Genomic DNA, 25,980 nt, shown 5'->3' on the forward strand with positions numbered 1-25,980 from the left:
ACATGTGACCTGACCAGGGATGGAACCCAAACTTTGGTGTATCACGATGATGCTCTAACCAACTGAGCTATGTGGTCAGAGCCATGGGTCTTGATAAACAAATGTGACTATTTTTTAAAAGTGCCCTCCGTGCTTTGGTTTCTGCTTGGTCCCTCCACACCCAAATCCAAGGGAATGAAAACCAAACTTTTAGGAAATGACTTCATCAAAGCAGTAACACTACCATTAGTATTTGTTGTTCATTCTTTTTTTTTTTTTTTTGTCCCTAACAGAGAAGCAGCATTGGACCTTACTTAACTTTGATACTTTCCTACCCCGTGGACGATTGACCATTGCATGTGTGTCATTCCATGGCCAGTGAGTGCACTTCTGAGGAAGATCCAGATCCTGTCACTCTGAATTGTGATGCTGAGAAAGGGAACTCCACTGACAAGGAGTGACTTCAAGATGGCGACTCACATGAGGACAGTCAGGCTGACTCACTGCTCTGTTTTGTGTTTGGTGGGATGAATACCGAAGGGGAAATCTACGATGACTGTATTGTGACTGTAATTGACTAATACAACCCACCGTTTTTGATACTTTTAAATGTCACTCTTAAAAAAAGCAAACCTAAGCTGTTTTTACTAACTCCAAAATATTCTGACTTTATATCTCTAACTCTTATCTACTTTGGTGAGGTGAGGACATATTGAAGTGGGACAGCCCAGTGCAAAAACCTATAACAAAGGTTTTACCAACAATACACTTGTGAGATTGGTGCTAAATGTTGAACAAATCATGATTCTTAGGTACAACACAAACTGTATAATCAGAGTGGGCATTTACAGATTCAACTGTGTTTTTAATATTCAGTAGCTGCTCCTCAGAAAGATTGCATACCATTAGCATTTGGTAGTGAGAGCCATTGGGGTCAGGAAAGGACTGGTCCCTCAACTACCCACTGAACTTACTGCACACAGCACTGCTGTGATTGTCTTTAACTTGGCCTGAAGACAAGTATTACTCCAGGCCTAGCCAAAACGCTTCTGGGCATTGCAGCCAAGGTTCTGGCCTCAAAGTAACACAATTGTGCTGTCAGGTCCCAGTTCTGCCAGTTAGCAAATTAACCTTTTGGCCAGTTGCCCATCTAAAAACAGTTATCCTTGGGTCTTATTGGATATCATGTTAGTGCCAAATAGCCTGCCCTTTATTGATCACACTACTTATTCATGACCATCCCCTTGCTTAGAAAGCCACTCCAAATAATCTTGAACCGGTCATGACAAAAATGACTGCTTTTCACCCAAAATTGCAGTGGATTTTTATATGGTTAAGGTCACCGTCCTAGCTCCCACTCCAGTAGCACTTGGTAGTGAGAAATTTCAGATGGGGATTCTGACATAGTGAAATTCAAAATATACCTTAAGCCAAAACTGGTTTGGCTCAGTAGATAGAGCTGGATAGAGCGTAGGCCTGCGGACTGAAAGGTCCCAGGTTTGATTCTGGTCAAGGACATGTACCTTGGTTGCTGGCACATCCCCACTAGGGGATGTGCAAGAGGCAGCTGATCGATGATTCTCTCATTGATGTTTCTAACTCTCTATCCGTCTCTCTTCCTCTCTGTAAAAAAATCAATAAAACATATTTTATTTATATATATATATATATATATATATATATATATATACCTTTACACCATAATGAATTCAAGTGTGTAAAGTTAACATCAGTGATCTAACAAGTCTTGAGAAAATGCAAACAACCTAAAGTATCATTAATAGCCAAAAATAATAAAAGCCACCAGAAAGGTAAATTTTATAAAGATAAGGGGAAATAGGACTTTTCAAACACGTTCAAGGAAACTCTTGGGCATTGTGAAATGACCCTTGCCTAAGTGAGGATATGGGTGAATTAAATTGAAGTTACACAAGTTCCCAGTGTTACCTCAAAATCATAAACCCCCCGCCCATATGAATCTAAAGCTAAAATAAATTATTGACCCAGTAAGAAAACTTATCACAAAAATTAGACCAGTGTAAATAACAAACATTTATTGGTGTCACTTATGGTAGAAAATAAAGTTCCTACACCAGATGCACATGACCCAATTGTTAAATAGAACATTTCCACGGTGAACACACGCCCTAAAACAGCTTTTTACCCACTTTTTACGGCAGCCAATTTCTCCTCTCCCCCGACCCCAAGACATGTGAGCAACTGCTAATGAAAAGCAGTAAACAGCCACTTGGGCTATAGCATTTTCAACTCCACTCTGAGGTGAAGATTCCAATTACATTTGAGACTTAAGTTCTCTCAATTTTCTCCTAACGAAAGTTCCTGAGTCCAGTATTTACAATATTACAGCACTAGCAGAGTAGTGTCTACAACTCATCCTTGTCTGCTGGTTCCTCTTCCTCAGGTGGGGCGCCTGCACTTCCATAGAGTTTGCTGATAATTGGCTGAACAATTTCTTCTAGTTCCTTCTTTTTAGCTTTGAAATCTTCAATGTCAGCATCTTGGTGACTTTCCAGCCATTCAATCTTTCCTCTACAGCTTTTTCCACGGTCTCCTTATCTTCAGAGGAAAAGTTTCCCTCCCAGCTTTTCTTTATCTCCAATTTGATTCTTTAGAGAATAGGCGTAACTTTCCAATTCATTTCTGGTATCAATGCGCTCCTTGAGCTTTTTTGTCCTCCTCAGCAAACTTCTCTGCATCATTAACCATCCTTTCAATTTCTTCAGGTGTCAGGCGATTCTGATCATTGGTAATGTGATCTTGTTTTTGTTGCCCGTACCTTTGTCTTCGGCTGTCACTCGAGAATGCCATTCACATCTATCTCAAAGGTGACCTCAATCTGCGGGACCCCACGAGGAGCAGGAGGAATTCCGGTCAGATCGAAAGTTCCCAGGAGATGGTTGTCTTTTGTCAGGGGACGTTCACCTAGAATTGACACATAAAAATCTTGTTAATGACCAACATTAGTGCATGTGGATCCCTACATTTCAGTCTGTCAGAGCCTACAGTGAAAGGGGCGTTCTTATCAAGCCAGAAGTAGGTCACTGATCTAGAAGAAGCAACAAATGGACTAAGTGAATTAAGTTTCTACTAACTCCTAAAAAATACATATAGATACAGACATATATATGTATTTATACTTATATATATATACATGTACAGACAGTCCTAGAGTTACGCTGAACTTGATGTACGTTATTTCGTGGTTACATTACCATCTCCCATTTATTTATATAAAAAAAAGTTCCGTCATTTCGACCTATGTGCTTTGTTTTTTATTATTTGTTTCCCACAAGTAAAGATCGGGAATTGTTATCTTAAAAAAATTTTTTTTACCGTTTTACTTCATTACCGCTATGTATGTGCTCCATGTAAGTGAAGTAGGTGGGTTTCAACTTATGGCGAAAATCACATTATGTTGCGCTGTAGGAAGGGATGTCAGACATAACCAGAGGACCTACTGTGTGTGTGTGTGTGTGTGTGTGTGTGTGTGTGTGTGTGTGTGTGTAGTATATATGTATATATGTATATATATTTATTTCAGAGAGGAAGAGAGATAGAAACTTCAATGATAAGAAATAATTATTGATCAGCTGCCTTCTGCACGCCCCACACTGGGTTTGCGAGCATGTGCCCTGACTGGGAATGGAACCGTGACATCCTGGTTCATAGGATAACACTCAACCACTGAGCCATGCCGTACAGGCATTCCTACTAACTTTTAATTGAATTTCACTGGCTTTAAAGCTTTTTTTTGTTCTTATAATTTAGAGCTAACTCAGAAACTGTTTTAATGGGCAGTAGTGCTAGGAAGCTAGATAAGAACTGGATTTTAATGCTAACTATATCAAATTCAACACTAGTTAGGGACCCCATCTGAAAAACGGATATTTCTTTTTAATTCAATAGAATAAATTAAAAGCAAGAAGTGATGTTGTTCACACACATACCATGATATTAACAAATATAAGCAATTACCTTCATAAACCTTGATTGTAACAGTTGGCTGATTATCAGAGGCTGTAGAAAAGATCTGTGACTTCTTGGTGGGCACCACAGTGTTCCTTGGAATCAGTTTAGTCATGACACCTCCCACAGTTTCAATACCAAGCGTAAGGGGACACACGTCAAGCAGTACCAGATCACCTGCAAAGGTAATGATAAGAGTTAATTTCTAATTAAAGAGTCATAGAATTACTACTAAGCAGTCTCCTCATGACCATTACAACTTTATCTTCCCAATCTTTCTACTTGGTTAGGTTCTATACAAAACTATTTTAGAAGCAGTTAAATAATATATTTGCCAAGGATCTTAAAACTGCACCAGGTCTTGTTTACTGTACCCTTTACTAGCTATGTGACCTTATTGCTCATATTCCATTGCTTTATAAAGCAACAGCTAATTATACTCTTGCCAGCAAGCTGCTGAAGAACTGTGGAAGATGCTTACAACATGGACCTACCTGTATCTTGATCACCAGAGAGTACACCAGCCTGGACAGCAGCACCATACGCGACAGCCTCATCTGGGTTTATGCCACGGGATGGCTCCTTGCCATTGAAGAACTCTTTAACCAGCTGTTGAATCTTTGGGATTCGAGTAGAGCCACCAACAAGGACAATTTCATCAATATCAGACTTCTTCAAATCAGAATCCTCCAGCACTTTCTGGACAGGCTTCATGGTAGAGCGGAACAGGTCCTAGAATAAAAGACAATAATTACTATCGTGATGCCTGTCATACTGACTTACTGTCTAGATTTCTAAATGCATTGTCTCAATCTTACTAGATCTCATCAGCAAAGCGAAAACAAGGAGCATACCATGTTCAGCTCTTCAAACTTGGCCCGAGTCAGGGTCTCAGAGAAGTCTTCTCCTTCGAAGAAGGACTCAATTTCAATTCTTGCTTGGTGTTGAGAAGACAGGGCCCGCTTGGCCTTTTCGACCTCACGGCGGAGTTTCTGCACAGCTCTGTTGTCTTTCCTGACATCTTTGCCAGTCTTCTTTTTGTAGAGCTTGATGAAGTGTTCCATGACACGCTGGTCAAAATCTTCTCCACCCAGGTGAGTGTCCCCATTAGTGGCCACAACTTCGAAGACACCATTATCAATGGTGAGAAGGGACACGTCGAAGGTTCCACCACCCAGGTCAAACACCAGAATGTTCTTCTCCCCTTCCCTCTTATCTAGGCCATAGGCGATAGCAGCTGCTGTACTGTTAGGAGAATTAAAAAAAAAAAAAAAATTTTCAGGTAAGTTAGATAAGTTTACAATTTCTCTACTTAGCAACTATACCATCCCTTTGAATTTAACACTTACGGCTCATTGATGATCCTCATGACATTCAATCCAGCAATAGTCCCAGCATCTTTGGTTGCCTGGCGTTGGGCATCATTGAAATAGGCTGGTACAGTAACAACTGCATGAGTAACCTAAAAAAATAACATAAGGTATGTATACATGCATATAAGTACAACCAATGGACACAAAACTCTGGGGAGGGAGGGTATGTATGGGAGGGGGGACAATGTTAAAATATGTACACAGATAATAATTTAATAAATAAAAAAAAGGAGGAAAAAAGAAAAAAAAATAACATACGGTAATTGTCTTTTATCACATGGCCTTACCCTTATTTCAGTTACAGTGAAATCATCACTTTAGTTTCTAAGCCAGTTTATTTTTAAGATGGGCATCATAGTTTTATACCCAGGTAAAGTCCCCAGCATTTGGTTTGGCATACAGTCAAGTATGCACGTAATTAAAACTGATATACATGAATGTCATTCAAATTATAAAAACAATGAAGGCATTTATACAACACAATCAAGAGCAGCAACAATAAAAATACTTAACATGTTCTAGAGAAACTTACCTTCTTTCCCAAATAAGCCTCAGCAGTTTCCTTCATTTTAGTGAGAACCATGGCAGATATTTCTTCAGGAGCAAAAGTCTTTGTTTGCCCGCCTCCAATATCAACTTGAATGTATGGTTTAGTTTTCTTTTCAACCACCTGTTTTAAAGAATGATTATTATTGCAGACACAGAAGCAACAACACTTCAAACTTATACCGACCAAAAATACTTCTCTTAAATCTTGAACTACTGTGGACAGAGTAGTTATGTCTGAAGTGTGTCGGTAAATTTTGTAACACACCAGAATTATTAAATAAATATTATTATATGTACCATGTCTCTATCCTTTCTTGTCTTCAAAACTGTTTTTCCGTAAATTCTCAATCTTAAATACTCCCACACCACCGCCACCACCACCCACTTCCTATCCGGTGGAAAAAAACCCGGCCGAACCTTGAAAGGCAAGAACTTGATGTCCTGCTGCACAGACGGGTCGTTCCATGTGCGGCCGATGAGCCGCTTGGCGTCGAAGACCGTGTTCTCGGGGTTGGAGGTGAGCTGGTTCTTGGCGGCATCGCCGATCAGACGCTCCCCTTCGGGCGTGAAGGCCACATAAGACGGGGTGATGCGGTTGCCCTGATCGTTGGCGATGATCTCCACGCGGCCGTTCTTAAACACCCCAACGCTGGCGGGGCGGGGGGGAGAAAAAAAAAAACCGAACGGAAAGAATCAGCTCAAGCCATTCTCACCGCAGTCCACGGGGACAAGCCCCATCCTCCTTTGCCCCAAACCCCTGACTTACCAGGAGTAGGTGGTCCCCAGATCGATGCCGACCACCGTGCCCACGTCCTCCTTCTTGTCCTCCTCCTCGGCCCGCGCCGCGCCGAGCAGCAGCAGCACCGCAGCCACCAGGGAGAGCTTCATCTTGCCTTCGCCGTCGGTCAGCAGGCAGGCGGGGCGTCGCACGCAATCCAAGCACAGGTCCAAAGCAAGGAAACGCACAGAGCGTACCGATCTGCGGGGGACACGGGGCCCGGGGTCAGGAGGAGCGGTGGACAAGACGCAGGGCGGGTGAGGAAAAGCAGGCCGCGGCGCTTACCTCGCAAACCTCTCGCACTCGCGAAACCCAAAAACCAGAAAGCGTGTAAAGACTCGGACAGTACCGCGAGGTGCCCCCGACTCCGCTTATATACCCTCCCCCCAGCCCCGTCGTGGAGGCCGCCGATTGGTCAAGGCGCTGCTAGTTGGAGCCCGCTGATTGGTCCAGGCCATCAAGCTGGCCGCCGCCGATTCGAAGTAGCTTCCGACGCGACTGACGTCACCGCTACGCCCCCCCAGGGCGGGCTCATTGGCTGCGGGTCGCACCCAGCCACCAATGGGAGTCAGCATCCGCTCCCGTGACCTGGGCCCATTGGTTCAAGCCGCTGTCCGTTCCTGGTGGCGACCTCTCACCCGGAGGCCGTTTCTACCGGTAACCGCCGCGGTCCCGCCTCCACGCTGGGTCCTCGGGGGACCGGAGCCGGCCTGGGGCCTGATTTTTTACCCCCGAGACGGTGGGGGCTTCAGGCCTTTGCTTTTCCGCGGTCCGCTTGCCTCTCCTCTGTCCCTCATCCCAAAGCAGGAACCGGCTCTTCCTCTTCCCGGCCCCCATCGGTCTCAGCGTAGGTGCTATGATCGCCCCAAAACGAATTTCTCTGCGCTTTCTAGCCTCTCCCGGTCCTTGTACTAGGGGTGTACGAGCCTCTTGCTGCTCACCGGCCGATGGCTCTCGAGCCGGGACCTGCGCATCGCCCGGCCGGAATCATGGCTCCTCCTAGTCAATATGTCGCCCCTGCTTCCCCTGCAGCTATCTCTGTCTAAACCAGCCTCTCCACATTGCCCTGTCCCAGGGTAAGTCGCTGGACAGGCCGGATCAAAGGAGTTATCTTTTATCACCGAATCCCCTCCCCACTGTGACCACCCGCTCCCCGAAGAGCTGATGCCATCCCTCCCACAAGGTCATTTTTCTAGTGGACGTTACCCCGCTCTTTTCCTTTCCTGGTCCATCATTTCCCTTTGTGGCTCACTTACAAGACCTTCCTTATCCTTTATTATAGATAGCTTTCTACCTTCACTCTTTTTGTCTGATTGATTGTGTTTTTGGTACACGAAGACTTATTTTTTTAAAGTATTTTTTTTTTAATTATTGATTTCAGAGAGGAAAGAGAGGGAGAGAGAGAAACATCAATGAGAGAGAATCATTGATCCCTACTGGGGATTGGGCCCACAACCCGGCCATGTGCCCTTGACTCCAATAGAACCTGGGACTCTTCGGTCCGCAGGATGAAGCTCTATCCACTGAGTCAAACCAGCTAGGCCACAAAGCCTTCTCCATGGTGCCTTAATCTTGTATAGCATTCTGCAGCAGAAAATGATATAGGGTACTATTTACTTGAGGTTTACTATGCACCAATCCCCGTGTCATTCAGTCCTTACAGTTCAGCATTTGGCATTTCCCATTTTCTAGGTGAGAACATTGAGACAGAAAGATTAGCTAGCTTAAAAGTCATAGAGCTGGTAAGGGATGAAGTTAGGGTTTCCCTCCCCTTTTGTTAAATTTATTGGGGTGACATTAGTTAATAACATTATGTAGGTTCCAGGTGTACAATTCAATAATACATCATCAGCATGTTGTGTTCACTACCCTGTTAAGTTCCTTCCATCACCATTTATTACCCTCCCCCCTTTACCCTCTTATTCCTCTCCCATCCCCCCTTCCCTGTGGTAATCACCCCACTGTGGCTGTGTCTATGAGGGGATGGGATTAGGATCCAAATCAGCATGACACCATAGCCAGTGCTCTTAGCAATTTTTTAAAATTAGTGAATACATTCCCCACTAGATGTATTTTTGAGATTCATGGGTGTCCACATAGCATTGAAACATCTTACACACAGTTTACTAAGATGCTGAGTGTAGGAGTCAGTACTCAGGAATTTTCCTCTTCAATGGTTATACTGGTGACTCAGACTTCGTTCTTACTATCAAAGTTGCATCAGCCATCTCTTCAAACAGGGCTTGTAATACAACAGTAACACTGACCCCTCTTTAGATTGCATCAGTCTAGTTCTAGTATCAAGATAGAAATCTCCATTCAGCACTGGCCCAGTGGCTCGGTTGGTTGGAGTGTCAAACTGTACACGAAAATGCTGCTGTTTTATCCCGTCAGGGCACATACTCAGGTTTTTACATTCCATCCCCAGTTAGGGCAAGTATGGAAACAAGCAATTGATCATTTCATGCATCAATGTTTTCTCTTTCTCCCTTCTACTTCCTCTAATAGTAAAAAAATTTTCAATAAAAATGAAATCTCCAGCCACGTTACAGCTTCATATCAATTTGAGCAAATTTCCTGTATATAGATGGGGCAAAAGTAGATTTACAGTTCTTCGTATAGAAAATAATACAATAATAATAATATAAGAATAAATGTTCTTGTACTCACAGCTGTAAACATATTTTTACCAAACTCTGTATATCACAGTTCACTTCTATTAAAAACAAAGCTTTCCATTTCAGCTTCATCTTTGATTGACGGAGTAACCCTTTGTAACTCTTAAGATTTAGAAAAGTGATACCTGGCTAACTTCTGAGGGGAATTGAGCATATTGGTGATTGTAATATCTTTTTAAAGCCAATAAATTAGGTATATGTTATATTCCAAAGTGGACATATGTGGATTGAATAGGGAAATGTACAGGTAAATCTAGTTTGCTAAATGTTGAAAATAGTTTTCAGTGCCAATTTATCAATATTTTAGTAAGTGCTATACACTAAGCTAATTGCTTTATGTATATTTTATTTTAATCCTTATGAAAGCATTTTTAACCCCAACTTTAGAGCTAAAGAATCTGAAGCTTCAAGAAGTAAAGACATTTACCCAGAAAATCACACAGCTGAGAAGATATGGAGTCAGAATTTGAGACTGACAGTTTGATGTTTAATTTCTGTAGTCTAGGTTGTCATCCTGAGCTCCGGGTTAAGATTATGTTTTAGGATATAGAGTAGTTATATAGTTTACTAACATTTTAATAAGGGGTCATAGACAAATGTAGAGTTTATCCAGTAACTTAAACCATGTTGCTTCACTTGTGTACCCGGAGGTAAGAAAATAAATTTCCATTTCCCATCTGATTTCAGAAAGCTAAGCAATTAGGGATGATTAGGATTGGATGTCATTTTGATTCTAAATCTTCCTTTCTGAAAGGGAATGAAGGCAGAGAGGTAAAGGAAAAGTCCTAAATAATTTATAAGTTGAATGTTTAGACCCTGATAATTGAGAATTTTTCACATGCTTTTAATATATATATTTATTAAAAGCATGTGAAAAATTCTTAATATATATATATTTTATTGATTTTTTACAGAGAGGAAAGGAGAGGGAGAGAGAGTTAGAAACATTAATGAAAGAGAAACACCAATCAGCTGCCTCCTGCACACCCCCCCACTGGGGTTGTGCCCACAACCAAGGTATATGCCCGTGCCTGGAATTGAACCTGTGACCCTTCAGCCAGAAGGCCAACATTATATCCACTAAGCCAAACCAGTCAGGGCTTCACATGCTTTTTTGGAGAGAATATTCAACTTAAGAGGTAGGGCACATGAACTTGGGGGAGAGAAACAACCTTCCCGAGCCTCAGCTTCCTCACCAATTGAATGTCAGGGATTTCTGTCTGCCTGTCTCAGCGGCTTGTTGCAAGGATCCAATGAAAAAGTACTTGGAAAGTTGTAGAATAGTGGTAATATACAATCGTGATATTTCAGAAGCTCTTCACGAACACCACCTCCTTACTGGAAATATTGGGGGAGGGGGGGGGAGAAACACTTCGTAACGTATATGATTATCTAACTGTACATCTAAAACTAATACAAAATAATATTGAAAGTAAACTGTAATTTAAAAATTTAAAAACACCTCTTAAGAGCCAATTTTTAAAGATTTCTTTCAACGAGAAATAATAATTTTGGCGATAAGTTGAATTTGACAAAGATTTTTGGAAATGCTGCTGCATCTAATTACTCTCTTAATTGGCCACATAAATGTTTTTTATTAAAAGAGAATAATTTCTTGCCGAAACCGGTTTGGCTCAATGGATAGAGCGTCGGTCTGCGGTCTGAAGGGTCCCAGGCTCAATTCCGGTCAAGGGCATGTGCATTGGTTGCAGGCACATCCTCAGTGGGGGGGTGTGGAGACGGGGGCGGGGGGGGGGGGGGCGGGGGATGGCTGGTGGATGATTCTCTCTCATCAGCATTTCTGGCTCTCTGTCCCTCTCTCTTCTTCGCTGTAAAAAATCAATAAAATACTGTATATTAAAAAATAATTTCTCAACCTTCATTAACCACTGAAGTAAAACAAAAGTATCTTCCTATACCTGAGCTTAGAGCAGTACTAAGGAAAAATCATGTCTATTTTTTTTTCTTTTGAAATTTTAATATGCTATGCAATAAGTTTTCTTCTTTGTCTTCACTTTTTAAAAGATAATTTTTAAGTAATAGATAACCTTCACCTCCCTTCCCCGCACACACACAAATGAAAAGTAAAAAATGCATTTTTTTGTGTGTATGTGTATATATATATATATATATATATATCTTACACACAGACCTGTGCACAAATTTGTGCACGGGAACCAACCAACCAGCCCTTCTCAATGGGGGCAGATTGGGGCTGGCCTGGGGGAGAGGCTGCGGGTGGTTGGCTGGCTGGCCCCACCCCTGATCAGGCCGGTTGGCCGGCTGCAGTGGGTGTCATAGCCATTGGTTATTCCAGTTGTTCTGGCATTCCAGTCGTTGGCTTTTTATAGATATAAATATAGATATATACATATTTTTTTGGGGGGTTGGCAGGGTAGAAGAGGATATGCTATGTCAGAAAGTGTGATAGAGAGGAAAGACCATAGAGTTTAGAAGCATAAAACTATGAGCTCCAGTTCTGTCACTTAGCTAGCTGTAATAGAGGGCAAGTCACAATCTCTCATGCTATTTACTAATCTGCACAGTGGATATAATTTTGCCTCCTTACAAGATTGTTAGGTTTAAATTATTTAATTGTAAAGTATTTTAACTTTATACATAAATTTCTTTTGAAGTAAAATAATCTTAAATATAAAGAACTATATGGAATTTGAGTAATATACTTGATATATATATATGTATATATCTTAAATCTCCAAATTTTAAAAATAGAAATATATGTACAAGGTATAAAATTTAAAGAGTACAATATGCAATGAAAATAAATCTGCCTGTCCCCCACTCCCTAGCCCTGTTCTTGTACACTGGCAAAGGTAACCACTGTCAATACTTGCTTGTGTAGCTTTCTAGAGATGTTTAATTCATATACAATGTGAGTGTGTGTTTCTCACATGGTGTCTCTCTCCCTCTCTCTAAAAATCAATTTTTAAAGTTTTCATGAATTTAGCGTTTAAAAACTTATCAGAAATAAACTATTTTGCCTTATCTGGTTTGGCTCAGTGGATAAAGTGTTGGCCTGCAGACTGAAGGGTCCTGGGTTCCATTCCAATCAACGGTATTGAGCCCGCAACCCTAGTGGTCCAATACCCAATAGGGGGTGTGCAGGAGGCAGCAGATCAATAATTCTCTTCCACCCATGTTTCTATCTCTCCCTTTCCCTTCCTCTCTGAAAGGGAAAAATATATATTTCAATAAAAATATATATTTTTAGTAGAGCAACAAGCAGACTGTCAAATTACAGCGGGGAGGCTGGGGAGATCTGGGGGAGATAAGAGATCAACTGAAGGACTTCTATTCATGCATATAAATACAACCAATGGACACAAAACTCTGGGGAGGGAGGGTATGTACGGGAGGGGGGGCATTGGTATATGTACAAAAATAACTTAATAAAAAAATATATAAATATATTTTTAAAAAGGGGTGCCCAATCTACCATTTAATAAATAAATAAATAAATAAATAAACAATTTTGGTCTTAAAATTATAATCATGGTATATCAGTATGATAAAACATAGCCATTAAAATTATTGATATCTATGTTTTTCTCTTTTTGACTTTATTGAAGTGACAGTTAATAAAATTATACAGGTTTTAGGTATACAATTCTTCAGTACATTATCTGCGTATTATATTGTGTATATAAGACTTTGACCCTTAGTCAAGTCTTCCATAATATCTATGTTTTTCAGAGTACATTGTATGTTACTTTTTGGTCTCCATTTTTTTGTTATTAAAAAAAATCTCTTTATCAGGAACTTACTTGAAGTTTGAAAAAGTTTAAGAACTTTAAAATTAATACAAAAGAACAACAAAACATTGTCAGTAAAAAATATATAAGATACAATTTCATTAAACCTTATGATTAATCATGGGTTAAATTAAAATATGGTAATGCACCAAAGTTATATGGTGACAGCTCTTATCAATCTGGACATCACTGGTACTGGTAGAAAAATAAGATTTATAATAGATTTCAATGGGCTGAAGTGTGAGTTGCATGATTTTATGACCCTGTTCTACAGGAACCACTTTCCTCATTTTCATTTTCAGTATTCTCAAGTTGTCCTCAGCATAGCCAAAAATTAAAATTCATTGGCAAATGTTGTAAAACTGTATGAACTACATGAATATAGTTCTCTAACCTTGAAAGGGTCCCCAAACAAATGAGGGGCCCTAAATTATAGGCTACATCAGCTTTATAGTAAATTGACCTCTGATTACTAACTACTATTTCTGAGCCTGCCAGTTGGGGCCAGTACAGGACAACCAAGGGCCCAGAAGACAAGAATGTACAACTGAACTCTTGTCCTTTACTTTTCAATTGGATTATTCGAAAGTGAAAAAACATTTTATGAGGGAATACTTCTGCTTCCTCATATGTCTTTATGGATTTTTTATTTTTTACAGACTCTAGAGCTTTAGAAAAGTTTTTCCCATTAAAAAATAACAATCTTTGTAAGGCTCAGTTGGTGGAGCACTGTCCATGCATGGAAGGGTTGCTGGTTTGATTCCGGGTCAGGGCACATACCTGGGTTGCAGGCTCAATCCCTAGTAGGGGGTGTGTAGCCGATCAATGATTCTCTCTCAGCATTGATGTTTCTATCTCTCCCTCTCCTTTCCTCTTTCTGAAATCAATAATAATAATAAAACAATATTAAACTATTTCTTTTAAAAAGATATTGTTGGAAATAATTTTTTTAAAAGTTGGGATTCTCTGTCCTCAATGAGTATTATTTATTGATTTTTGAGCCTCTTAACCTTGAGTTCTTTTTCTCATGTGGAAAGGTTTGGGGATAATAATACATACTCATATTCCATAAGAATTACTGTTGTAATGACCCATTGTTTGATGTTTGGGCCTGTATTACTTACTAGGTGTTCTGGATGCAAAATCAATCAAACAAACAAACAAACAAACCCACACAACAACAACAACAACAACAAACAATTGAAAACTGCTGATCAAGTTCTTCATTTGTAGATGACAGCATAGGGCTCAGCACAATTAATTGACCATCCCAGTGCTCTTTTTACTTACCACTCCCAGTGCATTCCTCAGGACCCCAGAAAGCTTTTGCAACTTTTGGGGTCCTTTTTTTTCCTCCCTGGCCGGTGTGCTCCAGCCCATTTAGAGTATTTAGTATTGAGAGCAAACTGTGAACATGTTCATTTGCACATTTTGCCTAGGCTGGTTCTTTCTTCACAATCCTCACATGCCCTTTTCCTTCTTGAAATCCCACCATCCAGTGTCACTTCCTCCTAGGATTATGGCCTCTCAACTGAATGAAGCCTTTGCTGGAATCTCAGCACTTTGTACCTTAGTTTACTATTACTATCCCTGATCTGCGTGAGCTATCCTTTGAACCTGGAGTGCAAACTGTGTCCTGTTGCTTTTTTTCATTCCCGTGGTGCTTTGAGCAATGCTTTATAATAGCTGGTAAATACTCTTTGACCAAATTGAATTCTTGAGTCAGATTCATGGAAATATGAGAACAATAATACCTGAACAGCTATTGTGGTAAGAAAATGAGGCAATAAATCTGAAGCAAATTTTGACAGTTTTTAAAGGTAACACGTCAAGGAGGATGACTAAGTGGAAAGCAGTCTGGGAGCTTATTCACATCTGAAATAGTTAGAAAAAGGATATTTACTTTCTTTTTGACTCGGAGTTGGGCGATATAATCATTGCTTTCAACTTTCTGAAAGGCTGTCAAGTGGGAAACATTGTATATTGCTCCAAGCAGCATAACTCCTGGCAGCGGGAGGCAGCACAGGGAAGCTGATGATTTCAGTTCAGCAGGTGGCAGAACGTTCTAACCCTTAGAGCTGTCGGACAATGGGCTGGGGCGGGCTGCCTTACTTACAGGCAGTGAATTCCCTGGCGTTTGAACTGTGGAAATAGAAATTGGGTGACTGCCTGGCTGGAATGTGGAAGAGAGAGAATTCCTGCCCGGGCGAGAGTTGGACCAATGACCTTTAAGGTGTCTTCAACTCTCAGGTTTCTATGACTGTTCAGTTAAATATCTGAATTGTTTTTGTGAATAAGCAAAAGAAATTATTAAACAGATAAATTGTCAATCAACTTAACAACTGTATGGTCAAATCTACAGTAACTAAAATTTGATAAAACGAGGAGTGAGAAATCAGGTTTAAAAGTCCAGATACTACTCCAGGGGGAGGGAGTTTGGGTTTGGAATGCCGTGTCCCGGGCAAGTGACGGTTGAGCCCTGAATCGTTTCACTTTTCGCTAATACTCGCGGATTTCTCAGCAGTACCGTAAGCGGAAACGAGAGCCCGCGATGGGTGAGGAACAAATTTCCCCGGAAGGCGTTTGGCGGCACCGCGGTCGTCCAGGTGGTGGCCCACTGGGCAGGCTAGAGCGGAAGGGGCGCCGCTGGCCGCCCGCGGGAACTACCAGTCCCAGGGGTCCCCGCGGCTCCGCGCACGCGCGATGGCCCGGCGGCAGCGCCACCGCAGGACGCAGGGAAGCCAGCTAGCGAGTGGTGGCGGCGACGGCGGGCGGGCGGCGGTGGCAGTTCGCGGAGAGGAGGGTGACTGCTCCGAGGCCGGGTGGCGATCGGGCGGAGACCTCGGTTCCTTTCTTCGCATGATCCTCTCGGTGAGTGTCCGTCCTCCGCTAACCCGCGCCGGAGTGCACGGCTCCCTGTCTCTAGTGGCCGGGCTACTCCGGCCTTGGGCCGCAGCCTGCGCCTGACGGCCGGCCGAGGGGTTCAGCTGAGCCCCGGGCACTCCCCGCCAGTGTCAGGGGAGGAGGGGGTGGGGAGAGGCCCTGTGTGGCGAGGGGAGAGGTGCCGCGGCGTGCCGGGCCGGGGCCGGGGCCGGGGCCGGGCGGCCGGGGCGGGGCGGGGCGGGGAGGGTCGCGGGGGGATGGGATGCGGGGCGGAGCAGGTAGGGAGCCGGCACCGGAGGCCAGAGGGAGATGGAATGTCTTCTGAGAGCCGCCGGTGAAGACGTCGTCGTGCTTCGGGGATCTCTTGACAAGCGGGACTCGCCCATCTGGCGGGCAGCCCAGTCGCCAAAAACACACACTCTACACTAGGTATCTTGTCATTCGCTGTTGGAGGTTGTCGGGGGGAGGGTCTGTCGGCTGCTTTCATCTCCCTTCCTTCGATCTCACCTTTTCCTGACGGGCAGCATTCACATGGGTGGTGCGCCGGCGAGGCAAACCGTAGAAATGAACAGGGCTCTCTGTGACTAAGTCTGCATAAAAAACAGGGAAGTGTGATGATTTGTTCAGATTAGAACTAGGTCAAAGGAGATTTCAGTGTTTTTTTAATTTTTTAATTGGTGACAAAAATCAGTCTGAGCAAAGATTTGAGCTAGAAAGGCTTTGTAACCTGAGATTCACTGGTTGGTTGGTTTGTGAATAGAAAACCACGGGGTGGAGGGTGGGGGGGCGGGGGGGCGGGGGTTGGGGGAGATGTGTGGGAGGGTCCTTGAGCTAGAATGAGGATAACTGTAATTTATTATTTCCTCCAATTATGAATGTAAGTAATAAACCACAGTAGAATAACAATGTCTGTGACTTTGTCACAATAAAAATTATAGATATTATTGTATAATGCTTACAAATGTTGCAGGTATCTCAAAATATCACTTATGCTTATTATAATCTCTTCAAATTTATGGTATTGCTAGACTCACTGTTAGATCTTGTTATTTTTTTTAAATATATATTTTATTGATTTTACACAGAGAGGAATTGAGAGGAATAGAGAGTTAGAAACGTCGATGAGAGAGAAACATCGACCAGCTGCCTCTTGCACACCCCCCACTGGGAATGTGCCCGCAACCAAGGCACGTGCCTTTGACCGGAATCGAACCCGGGACCTTTCAGTCGCAGGCTGACGCTCTATCCACTGAGCCAAACCGGTTTCAGCAGATCTTGTTATTTTATGTGATGATAAAACTGCACATATATTACTCTATCAGGGTTTATATGTATTCCTGAAATAGAAATACATCTTTTGGGATATATAAGTCTGTCTGGAAGAATATTTGAATCATTGAATGAGAAAGAAGACAAGCAAATAGGATGATGAATGTAGGTGAAAGAGGGGATTTTGTAATGAGGGAAGTAAAAGACTTGGTTGGCTGAGACCAGAGGGACAGTTTTGAAAAGATAGGATAGACCACGGATATTTCATTCAGGGTTCTGGGGACTCAGCAGAATAATCTGAGGGAGAAAGGGTAGTGAACGCTTTGGCTTTGAAATGTTCGTATTATTGCACCTCCAAGTTCCAAGTATGGAGCCCTCCAAGCTCTTGTGTAAGCCTGTGATAGGAAGCTTTAGCGTGTGCTGGTTTTCTTCAAATTATATGAATAGTGTGGCTTTTAAAGCATTGTGTCCTTAAGTGAAAAGCCTCAGGATCCCTCTTCAGATTTATTTTCCTATTGCTATTAGCTTCTTTTTAGATTTGAGAGAAAGTAAATGTGCAGAATTTAGAATTGGAGGGTTGGTAAATCATTTATTTTGAAATTCCATTTAAAATTTTTGCAGTTCTTCTTCATGTTGGTGTCAGACTTCTCGCTGACGAATCACTGAACATTTTTCCCCCCCACGATATGTGTGACTTGAAATGTGCACCTGTTTGTAAGCACCTATCAACATCTGGTGTGAGACCTTCCCTCCACCCCCCAAGTAATAGCAATGATGGAAAACCACTGCAGCAAACTTCTTCTGGAAAAAAATCAAGGGGGGGGGGGTGGTATGGAAAGATGAGGAAGAGTATTTTATGAAGCAAATGTTGGTTCTGAAATAGCTTATGCTGAACACGCCGTATGACAAGCCGCTGCCTTGGGGAGGTTTTGCCGGGTACTTTCTGTGTCCTTACACTGTCCTCTTGTCATCCTTGTCGCCTGTACCTATATTTTATTTATAGCATCTATCTGGTAACATATAATTTGTATGTTTATTTAGTATTTCAGCCTTTGTCTCCCCTTTCAAATGTCAGCTCTGTGAGAATAGGAACTTTGTCTTCACCACCGAGCTGGAATAGTGGCTGGCACATAATAACTACTCAGTAAACATTTGCTGAGTCAGTAAATGAATAAGTTAATTTATAACACTAGGTTTTTTATTTCTGGGGATAAAACACATCTATTTTACATACATATGTACATATATGTATGTATACATTTTAATCCTCACCTGAGGATATTTTTTCCATGATTTTTGAGAGAGTGGACGAGAGAGGGAAAGATAGAGAAACATTGATGTGAGAGAAACACATGCATTGGTTGCTTTCTGCACACGGCTTGATCAGGCTGGGGCCAGGGAGGAGCCTGCAGTCGAGGCGCATGCCTTGGACTGGAATCGAATTCAGGATCCTTTGGTCTGCAGGCCGATTCTCTATCCACTGAGCCAAACTGGCTAGGGCAAAATATATTTTTTTAATTAATTTCATGCCAGAGAGAAAGGGAGAGGGAGAGAGAGAGATTGAAACATCAGTGACGAAAGAGAATCCTGTATACCCCTCCTAGGGATAGAGCTCAAAACCCACAACCCAGCATGTTTCTGGACCTGGAATTGAACCATGACATCCTGCTTTATAGGTTGACACTCAACCACTGAGCCATGCTGGCCGGGCTAAAACATACCCATTTAAAAAATTTTGTAAATAGTATTACACATGTATGCTGGATTGAATTTGAGCTTTTTAATTTTATATCTGTATCATTTAATATAATTCATTAATTAAAATAATTAATTGATTAAAAAAAGATTTTTAAAATACATCTTTAGAGAGAGGAAGGGACAGAGAAAGGTAAACATCCAGGTGAGAGCAGAACATTAATCGCTTCCTCCTGCACACGCTGCTGGGGATGGACCCACACACCTGGGCATGAGCCTGGCTGGAACGGAACCAGCAAACTCTCGGTGCACAGGACGATGCCCAGCTGAGCACACAGCCATGGCTTTGTTTTGGGGAAACATCAAAGATGAGAGAGAATCACTAACCACCTGCTCCTGCATGTCCCACCCTGGGGATCGAGCCTGCAACCCGAGCATGCGCCCTGACCTGGGAATTGAACTGTGACCTCTTGGTTCCTAAGTCAGTGCTTAACCACTGAGCCATGCTGGCCAGGCCAGTTTTTGTTTTTGACCCAAGATTCAATTGAGGATTTTGTATTTAGTTGCCTGCTTGTATATAAAATACGTTTCCAGCTTCTTTTGAGTTTCTTATGATAGAAAGCATCCAGACCAGTGTTTTTTTGTAAGATGTCCCTCAGTTTGATTCATCTGATCTTCGTGATCAGATCCGTGTTAAGCATTCGGGGCTGGAATGCTACATAGGTGATTTCAAGTCTCTTTTAATGTATCACATGGAGGCCTGAGATGTCAGTTTCATTATTGATGGAAATTTGTATAATGTCTACTAGACTTATATTGTAAAGGGACTCATTTTTCTTTTGTAATTAATAAGTAATCTGTGGAGTGATGATTTTAAAACATTCTCAAAGTCATGCGTTGTTAGTAGACATGCCAGTATAAAGGGTCAAGAAAATTTAGACTGGAGGTACTTCTAATAATGGGAGCATGGGACATCAGGGAATGGATGTGTATAGGAGAGGGTATTGGAACTGGACCTGAAATCATAGATGTAATTGGCTACAGGGCTATTGGAGAAGGGCCCCAGGGGAGGGGACTACTTGAACAAAGAAAGACAAGGACAAAAAAAATAAAAGGAAGGAAGGAAGGAAGGAAGGAAGGAAGGAAGGAAGGAAGGAAGGAAGGAAGGAAGGATGGAAGGAAGGAAGGAAGGAAGACAAGAACAGTTTTGTAGGTTAAATAGGAGATCAGCCGAAACCGGTTTGGCTCAGTGGTAGAGCATCGGTCTGCGGACTGAAAGGTCCCAGGTTCGATTCTGGTCAAGGGCATGTACCTTGGTTGCGGGCACATCCCCGGTGGGGGGTGTGCAGGAGGCAGCTGGTCGGTGTTTCTCTCTCATTGACGTTTCTAGCTCGCTCTCTCCTTTCCTCTCTGTAAAAAATCAAAAAAATATATTAAAAACAAACAAACAAAAAACCCCCCTGCAATCTTTAAAAAATATAAAATAAATAGATCATCCAAGTCTTTTCCTTCTCATTCCCTCTCTTCGCTTTTACTACTCCCCTCCTACCTCCCCCTTTCACCCCTCCCCCCCCCCCCCCCACACACACACAGTGAAATTGCTCACATGGAATCTGAAGTCAATATACTGGAGAAGAACCAGAGAGCAGACAAATCTAGTTTTAAATTCCTTCTCTGCTGCATAATAGCTGAATGATTAGGCAGTGAGTTATGTGACTTTTCTAAACCCGGTTTCTCAGCTGTAAAATGGAGGTGATCAATACTTAGCACATAGGATTAAATCTAATAATATGTGGGAAAAACATCAACACCATGGCTTTCATTCAGTAATTGCTAGTTATCTTTTGGCGTTCCAGCTCTCAAACTCCTTTCACTCTTTTCCACTTTGGCACCACATCCCTGACTTTAAAACAAACCCTGCGCTTCTGGTGCCTTCTTGGCCACTGTCACTGTGCCATCACCTCCCGCTTCGCGCAGCTTGTGAGCTGCTTTCCAGTGATGGCAGGCGGCGCTCACCCCACAAGGTGAAGCAGCCGATAATGTCATCCTGGAAATGGCAGCAGTGTACATTAACTTCATTCTTGGTTCAGTTCACACCGCAACATTTATCACTCTTCAGATGTGCTTCAGTGTAAATTAGTTTTATTTGGAAAAATTCCCCCTAATATTTGTAGAAAATTGAAGAGGGAAAGTGGATATATCCTAATAGTAAGACATTTCATTGGATGTTTAAATTTTTTTAGGAGTGAGTGTACCTGGGAGAGTTGGTTACATTATACTAGATTTTTAAATATTATTATTATTATTATTATTATTATTATTATTATTTTGGTAAAAGCTTGATATAGATGGAATTCTTGTTTAGGAAAGGCCAGTACTTGAAAAAAAATTTTTTCAAATGGTGAAAAATGTTTTTCCCTCCCCTTACACTTTCTGTTTTTTTGTGTTTTTTTTACCACACATGTTTTCTTCCCTGGAGTTAATGTTTTCTTAGGCAAGAAGGATTTCAGTATTTTTTTACATTTGAACTGCCTAGGTTGTGTCTGCATAGAATTATTTGTGGTTTAGCTCTTTAATCCTAATCAAAGTGTTTTCATTTGTAAAAGAACTGGATACCATTAATTTCTGTATCATGTATACATTTTTTTTTTAGAAGAAGCTTTAGGTACAAAGCTGTTTGATTTCTGTTTTTTAAAATTATAGGTAATTAAAATTTCCTTCTTTATGCATACCTCTGCTTTTTCAGAATGTTTTACTATGTATTGAGACTTTGTAAAAACATTTTCAGAAGGGCAGTTTTTCATTGTTTCTAAGCTGAAACCATGTGCTGAACTCTGCAATGCAGTGGCCAAAGGAAGTGGTGAATATCTGTTGACATTTCAAGTTCTCTTATTTAATATTTATGAATGAGTGGTTGAGCAAATGTTTTTAAAAAATTACAGGTTTTTTTTAGGGATCTCTCTAATGTCTTTTTTTTTTAAGTTTGAATATGAAACTTCAACGTGTATACCTTTTTGTAAGCCATTTTTTTACACGTAAAGCTTTAAGCAAACTGTTGTACCGTGAAAACAGGCAAGATGTCTGTCTGCTCATTAATCTAAGATGACTGTCCTGAAGGTGCTTGCTTGGTCTTGCTCCCAAGCAGTGCTGGTACACCCACGCCGCAGACTAGTGGAAGGCATGTTGTCAAACGTGTTCAGTTCTTTTTCCTTATTAATTTGTCTTCAGTGTGTTTTCTGTGAGTCTTTAAAAGGATTAAATTGTTCTTTTTCTATTAGAGACAAAAAAAATTAGTCCAGGGATATTAGCCTATTTTAGGGTCAGAGTCGAATTATCTTCCCAAGCAATCTTAATTTTATGCAAATACATGTATTTTGAAAGTTTTCAGAACATATGCTAAATTAAGCTATTTTCAACCCACTTTGAACTGTGCTTTCACTTTCTAATATAGGACTGTGACCCATCTCTTGAGTTTACTTCCATTATTTATAAATCCTGACTACTTCACAGAAATGCATCAGGTCTAAAAGTCATAGCACTTAAAGATTTTCAGAATGTTTATAAATACTGATTTCTGTGCCAGAAAAACTTAGGAAAGAATAGATTAATTCTTTTTGAAAATTTATTTCATTTTTACCACCTCCTTTAAAACCCAAGGCATCTTTTTTTTGTTATTGTTGTTAATTCTCACCCAAGGTTATTTTTGCATTGCTTTTTACAAAAAATGGAAGGGAGGGGGTAGGGGAGGGGGGGAGAAGGAGAAAGAGAGAGAGAAAGAAACGTTGATGTGAGAGAGACACATCAATTGGTTGCCTCTTGCACGTGGTCGGACCAGGACAAGGGATAGAGCCTGTAACCTGGGTATGTGCCCTTGACCGGAATTGAACCCGCCTATGCTCTGTCAATTGAGCCAGATCAGCTAGGGCAAATCCAAGGAATCTTTGATTCCTTTAAAACAAAATGCCTTTTAACATCTCATTATTTTTTTTAATATATATTTTATTGATTTTTTTACAGAGAGGAAGAGAAAGGGATAGAGAGCTAGAAACATCCATGAGAGAGAATCATTGACCAGCTGCCTCTTGCACACCCCCCACTGGGGATGTGCCCGCAACCAAGGTACTTGCCCTTGACTGGAATCGAACCCGGGACCTTTCAGTCCACAGGCCGACGCTCTATCCACTGAGCCAAACCGGTTTCAGCTAATATCTCATTATACAAGATTGTGATTGGCTAACTTGAATTCTGATGGAAAGTGACTTACAAAGCTTCTCTATGAGTAAGTTTCTGCTCCATCATTTAAAAACATCATAATAGTAATGATAATAATAGGTAACACCAAGTTATTTTTTCTAGATACTATATATATTATTTAAAATTGCATATTCCATAATTCTATGGAGGTTTATTTCTTTTTGAAAAAGTATATTAGCCTTATATACCAAAAGGTGGTGCGTTCAATTCCCGGTCAGGGCACAAACCCAGGTTGCAGGCTTGATCCCTAGTCAGGACACGTGCAGAAGGCAACCAATTGATGTTTCTCTCTCACATCAATGTTTCTCTCTCTCTCTCTCTCTCTCTCTCTCTCTCTCTCTCTCTCTCTCTCTCTCTCTCTCTCTCTCTCTCTCTCTCTCTCTCTCTCTCTCTGTCTCTCTCTCTCTCTCTCTCTCTCTCTCTCTTTTTCTCTCATTCCCTTCCTCTCTATAAAATAAAAATATTTTAACTAATCAGGTACTTTTTGTGTGTGTTCTAGAAAGTTCCTTTTAGGTTAACACAATGAGTGGTAGTAATCTTGTTTGAAATTTGATAATAGCCCTACCCAGGTTGGCTCAGTGGTTAGAGCATCGGCCTGGGGACTGAGGGGTCTTGGGTTCGATTCCAGTCAAGGGTACACACCTAGGTTGCAAGCTCCATTCCCAGTAAGGTTGGGGCTTGTACAGGAGACAACCAGTTGATGTGTCACTCTCACATCGATGTTTCTCTCTCTCTGTCTCTCCCCTTTCCTTCCATTCTCTCTCTTAAAAAAAAAAAAATATCAATGGAATAAATATTCTCGAGTAAGGATTAACAAAAAAGGAAGGAAAGAAATTTGATGGCAAATATTTAAAATTTCATGAACCCCCATTCTTGGAAATGTGATGACAGCCTGCTGCACATGCTTCTCCTAATTTTGAGGGTGGACTCTGGGTTTTGAAACAGGCTTTACCAGTATTACAGCTCAGCAGAAATGTAGCCGAAGCTTCCTCAAAGTGTGTGGGTGGTGACGCTTCCTCTCAAAGTTCGCAGAGCGTTCTAAGGGCTTTAGAGTTTTCTTTAGTTATTGGGTATATCTTGACCTCCACATTTACTGGTAGATATGTCTTAATGAGTTGTCACTAGCGATTATTGACTAGGAGGAAATTAGATAGGTGGTATTTAATTTTAGACTAATAAAAATAATGGACATTGCCGAAAACGGTTTGGCTCAGTGGATAGGGCGTCAGCCTGCAGACTGAGGGGTCCCAGGTTCGATTCCGGTTAAGGGCATGTACCTTGGTTGCGGGCATGTCCCCAGTGGGGACTGTGCAGGAGGCAGCTGATCAGTGATTCTCTCATCATTGATGTTTCTCTCTCTCTTCCTTTCCCTTACTCTCTGTAATCAATAAAAATATATTTAAAAAAATAATGGACATTTATATCTAAATGTGAAACTTCCTGATACACACTCATTTCTGGATTGGGCAGATTTTTTGTGGGGTTTTGTTTGTTAATCCTCACCCAAGTATATTTTTCCATTGCTTTTTAGATAGAATAGGAGCGAGGGAGGGAGAAAGAGAGACAGATAGATAGATAGATAGATAGAGAGAAACATAGATGTGAGATACATCGATCTCACATTGGTTGCCTCCCTTGATTGCAGCCAGAGAACAAACCTGCAGCCCAAGTATGAGTCCTTGTCCTTTGAGGCATGGGCTGACGTTCTAACCACTGAATAACACTGGCCAGAGCCGGGCAGATATTTTTGTATCATTTATTACCTCGGGGAAATAAAGGCATATCATTTTAATGCCTTTGCAGTTTTGCTTTTTCATGTGTAGCTTGTTATTGGTGAACTATGTCTAGAAATTTTGGTTGCATTTGAAAAATTTCACATCTTGAAAATATTATTTTCAGCCCTAGATTGTTTGGCTCAATGGCTAGAGCATCAGCCTGCAGACTAAAGGGTCCTAGGTTCACCTCCAGTCAAGGGCACATACCTAGGTTGTGGGCTTGATTGATCCCCAGTGGGGAGCGTGCAGGAGGCAGCAGATCAATAATTCTCTCTCATCATAGATGTTTCTATCTCTTTCCTTCTCCTTTCCTCTCTGAAATCAATAAAAATATATTAAATATATATATATATTTTCAGAACATTTGTATAGTCCTGAGTATTTAATTGCACTAGCAGATCTTTCAGTGGGGAAGAGCTTAGTACCAAGTTCTTATATATATTTTTAAAATTACTAAAGTAATAAGTGTCCTTTGTTTAAAAAAGAACTAAAGACAATGCAAAAATGAAATTTTTTCTTCCCAATAAATACTATATGCTTTGGGTTTTTCTTTCATCCCCAAAATTATACTTAATGCTTCTGATTCTAAGTGCTTTACATATATTAACCCACTAACCCCTCACAATGCTATGGATATACCCTATGAAATAGGTTCTATTTACAGGTTTTTCATTTACAAGCGAAGAAACTGAGGCATGGACAGGTTGCACACCGAGTCAGCAGCAACACTGAGATTTGAGCCCAAGTAGTTTTGCTTTATAGTGTGTGTTTTAGCCTCTGGAATCTTACCATGCATAATGTTGTGTGTGTTTTTTCACTTAATGATACATGCTAGACATCTTCCCATGTATCACCACCTCCTTCTTAATAATTATGTAGTCTTCCGGGATAGAGGCGAACCATAACGTAAGTTAGTGTCTTTCAAATTTAATCTTCTCCAATATTTTCAATCCCATTAGTAATTATTTCAAGTAATATTTTTAAAAT

General features: G+C 41.2%; 2 protein-coding genes and 1 long non-coding RNA gene across 19 annotated transcripts in view; 1 reads left to right on the top strand and 2 right to left on the bottom strand.

Moving 5' to 3' along the window:
- Positions 1-767: 767 nt before the first annotated feature.
- Positions 768-24,459, bottom strand: LOC123651279. The gene is made up of 3 exons (XR_006739880.1): positions 24,421-24,459; positions 12,647-12,656; positions 768-1,144 (listed from the first exon to the last, which is right to left on the bottom strand). It is a non-coding gene; the product is annotated as an uncharacterized LOC123651279 (long non-coding RNA).
- On the bottom strand, positions 2,019-7,013 carry LOC118704379 (endoplasmic reticulum chaperone BiP-like). The gene is given in 13 exon segments (XM_036411987.2): positions 2,019-2,527; positions 2,530-2,566; positions 2,568-2,669; positions 2,671-2,750; positions 2,753-2,800; positions 2,803-2,922; positions 3,976-4,143; positions 4,461-4,698; positions 4,821-5,211; positions 5,316-5,428; positions 5,872-6,009; positions 6,306-6,537; positions 6,655-7,013. Coding segments are annotated over 13 exon segments (1,953 nt in total). The 5' UTR covers positions 6,777-7,013; the 3' UTR covers positions 2,019-2,363.
- GAPVD1 (GTPase activating protein and VPS9 domains 1) overlaps positions 15,736-25,980 on the top strand; it is a 53,431-nt gene continuing 43,186 nt past the window's right edge. For 3 of the 17 annotated variants that reach the window (XM_036411969.2, XM_036411976.2, XM_036411970.2), the window contains exon 1: positions 15,744-15,988. The gene's annotated coding sequence lies outside the window, so the exon portion shown is untranslated. Of the gene's footprint in view, positions 15,989-16,290; positions 16,430-25,980 lie in introns of those variants that run through there. The other 14 variants (XM_036411963.2, XM_036411972.2, XM_045572062.1 and 11 more) reach the window with 11 other exon arrangements.

Source organism: Pipistrellus kuhlii, unplaced genomic scaffold (genome assembly GCF_014108245.1).
Source record: "Pipistrellus kuhlii isolate mPipKuh1 unplaced genomic scaffold, mPipKuh1.p scaffold_m20_p_43, whole genome shotgun sequence".
Taxonomy (NCBI): domain Eukaryota; kingdom Metazoa; phylum Chordata; class Mammalia; order Chiroptera; family Vespertilionidae; genus Pipistrellus; species Pipistrellus kuhlii.